The 3,193-nt window shown below is 42.9% G+C and overlaps 1 protein-coding gene across 1 annotated transcript; it reads left to right on the forward strand.

Annotated features, from left to right (window-relative positions):
• The first annotated feature begins 1,447 nt into the window (after positions 1-1,447).
• Positions 1,448-2,883, forward strand: LOC149498204 (uncharacterized). Its single transcript, XM_089717252.1, has 3 exons — positions 1,448-1,792; positions 2,085-2,260; positions 2,496-2,883. The coding sequence occupies exons 1-3, from the start codon at positions 1,448-1,450 to the stop codon at positions 2,881-2,883; spliced, it is 909 nt and encodes a 302-aa protein (XP_089573378.1).
• The last annotated feature ends 310 nt before the right edge of the window (positions 2,884-3,193 follow it).

The following is a 3,193-nucleotide window of genomic DNA, read 5'->3' on the forward strand; positions in this document are numbered from 1 at the left end:
ACTATGATGTATCTTCAAACTAACTCTGAAGACCTCATGTGTAAAGTTTTCCCAATCACACTGAAAGGAGCAGCTCAAGAGTGGACCGGACTCTCAAAACAGGATCTATTCAATCATTCTTATAGTTAGCTACGGTATTCCGAGCATGGTTTATCATATTTGTACCATCTAGGAAAATATCATCTGACCTAGTAGACTTAAAAAGGAAAGATGGAGAGACTCTGAGACAATACGTCTCTAAATTCCAAAGAATGGTGATGCAGATAGAAAACTTGAATGATGAAGTCACTTTCAGTGCTATGGCAAAGAATTGTAGGTATAAAAAATTGTTCGAAAGTCTGAGTACAAACCCTCCTCTAACTTTTTTTGAACTCATGGCATAGACCCACAAATACACAAAATTGGACAAAGCCTACGAGGCTCAACATCGAAGGTCGCCTAAGGAGGAAAAATCCAGACATAGACGACACCCCTCTCTAATAAGAAGACGCTCGCATCGCCCCTCCAATACCCACAAGCTAGTTATGCTGTTACAACACCATACTCAAGAGATGATAGATCGCAGCAAGATCGAGAGTTCATCCCTTTGAATAGGCCACGTTCGAAGATACTATCTTGGACGAGAGAGCATAGGAGCAAAGTTCAGCTCACTACCCTAGAAAGATGAAGGAGGATACCTCGGGTTACTGAGACAAGAACAAGTATTGCAAATTCCATGGGGACGTTGGCCACGAGACTGAGGCCTGCTTGCAATTGAAGAAAGAGATTGAACGCCTTATACAAATGGGTGAACTAAAAGAATTCATGGGGAAAGCTCGAAAGGAAACTGAAGGGAAAGAAAAGCATGTGAGAGAATATCATACCTTAGGCACAATCCATACTATCTTTGGTGGCTCGTCAAGAGGTGAGAGCAACTGATAAGGATCTGACCCCTAACTTCGCCCCAAAAGCTAGCTCGTAGGGGAAGGACTGAACCCAACCTTATACACTAGCCCAGGATGTACTCCGCGGGCAATGTGGGACGCATCATCCCTACCCCCATAAGACCCGACTGCCTCAGTCGGCGTTCTGACGAACCCCATGAGACACCAACCCTACGAAGCCAGAGCTCTGATACCGAATGATAAGGATCTGGACCCCTAACTTCACCCAAAAGCTAGCTCGTAGGGGAAGGACTGAATCCAACCTTATACACTAGCCCATGATGTACTCCGCGGGCGATGTGGGACGCATCAGCAACTCAGTCAGAAAAAGGAGCGCTAGGGAAATTTATTCTATCCTACCCCAGCAAAAGTCGAGCATGAGATCGCCCATTTCTTTCTCTGAGACAGATGGTGAGCATGTACATACCCCACACAGTGATGCCTTGGTAATTAAAGGGATCTTGGAAAATTTTTTAGTGAAAAAAATCTTAGTAGATAAGGGTAGTGTGGTAAATTTGTTAACTATGGAGGTCTTTAAAGCCTTGAAGTTAGACCAGACGAAGCTGGAACCTGTCCGAACCCCTCTAGTTGGCCTAGCAGGCGAGTCTATTCAAGTATCTAGATCCATAGATGTGACCTTAGAGCTCGGAGCCGAAGGTGTATTAAGAAGGCTCAAGTCAAAATTCATGGTAGTAGATATTCACTTTCCATACAATGCCATACTAGGCAGATCGACCTTGTATGAATTGGAGGCAACCACATGCATCAACTACCTCACTATGAAATTCTACTCATATAATGATGAAGTATTTGCTGTAAGGGGAGATCAAAAGATGGCTCGGGAGGCGTACACGATAGCACTGAAAGGGGTACCTCTCTCCCTATCTATTATGTGGATGCCAGAAGGAGAAACGTCCACAATGCTAGACGAACATTAGCCGTTTGACATACCCAGACATACCTTGGATTCAAGCCTGACACTTGTAGGCGAACTGATCACATGGGAAGTAGAGCCAGGCAAACGCCAGCATTGGGAGCCGAACTACCCGTAGAAGTGCAAAATGATATTAAAATGGTTTTACAAGATAATGTCAACAGCTTCGCCTGGATGACTAAAGACATAATTGAAATTAACCTTGACATCATATCCCATAAGCTCAGATTGATCTAGATTACAAGCCGGTGAAACAAGAGAAAGGAAGTCATGGTCCCGAAAGACAACGAGCTATAGCAGTAGAGGTAGATAAATTGTTGCAAGCAAGGTTCATAAGGGAAGTTAACTACCTAGAATGGTTGGCGAATGTGGTTCTGGTACTTAAGTCCAATGGAAGGTGGAGGTTGTGTGTCAATTTTACCAATAGGAATAAAGCATGATCTAAAGATTCTTACTGACTACGTAACATAGATCAACTGGTAGATCAACAGCTGGCTATGAAGTATATATCTGTGTAGATGCAGTTGCTGGATATCACCAAATAAGAATGAACAAGCTGGATGAGGACAAAATGAGCTTTATTATAGACAAGAGAATTTATTATTATTAGGTAATGCCCTTTGGTCTTAAGAATGCAGGAGCTACATACTAGAGGCTAGTGAAAGCATGTTCCAAAATCAGATAGGGAGCACGGTGGAAGTGTATGTGGATGATATGATCATCAAAAGTACTCAAGCTACAAACCATCCTAAAGACTTGGAGGAAGCATTTGAAATCCTAAACAAGTTCAACATGAAGCTACACCCAAACAAATGCACATTAGGGGTTAAAGTGGGCAAGTTCCTAAGATTCATGGTATCGCAAAGGGGAATTAATGCAAACCCTAAGAAGATCAAAATAATCTTGGAGATGCAAGCACCTACTAACATCCATGAAATCCAGCAGTTGAATGGTCGAATCACAGCTTTAGGACGTTTCATCTCATGCTCGGCTAAGAGGTGTATGTCTTTCTACCAAACCTTATAACAATTAAAGGGCTTTCAATGGGACTACAAGTGCTAGCTCGCCTTTGAAAAGATAAAAGAGTTCCCATCTTTAGCTCCTCTCCTAAGTAGGCCCAAAAAGGATGAACATTTGTACTTGTACCTAGCTGCTACCGCAAGCACAGTCCCATCAGTCCTAGTTAGAGAAAAAGGAGATGAGCAGTAGCCCTTTTGTTACACCAGCAAAGTCCTCCGAGGTGCCGAGCTGCGATACCATAGCATTGAAAAGCTGGCTTTTGCCATCCTCACATTGGCGAGCAGGTTACATCATTACTTCCAATCTTATGTTATAT

Source organism: Jatropha curcas, chromosome 2 (assembly GCF_041381405.1).
Source record: "Jatropha curcas cultivar XTBG-Jc1 chromosome 2, XTBG_Jcur_1.0, whole genome shotgun sequence".
NCBI lineage: Eukaryota > Viridiplantae > Streptophyta > Magnoliopsida > Malpighiales > Euphorbiaceae > Jatropha > Jatropha curcas.

Coding starts and splice junctions, on each gene's coding strand:
- LOC149498204 (XM_089717252.1), top strand. CDS start 1,448: ATGGAGGTCTTTAAAGCCTTGAAGTTAGACCAGACGAAGCTGGAACCT. Junction 1,793..2,084: donor ACACGATAGCACTGAAAGGG/GTACCTCTCTCC, acceptor CCATAAGCTCAG/ATTGATCTAGATTACAAGCC. Junction 2,261..2,495: donor AAGTCCAATGGAAGGTGGAG/GTTGTGTGTCAA, acceptor TTAAGAATGCAG/GAGCTACATACTAGAGGCTA.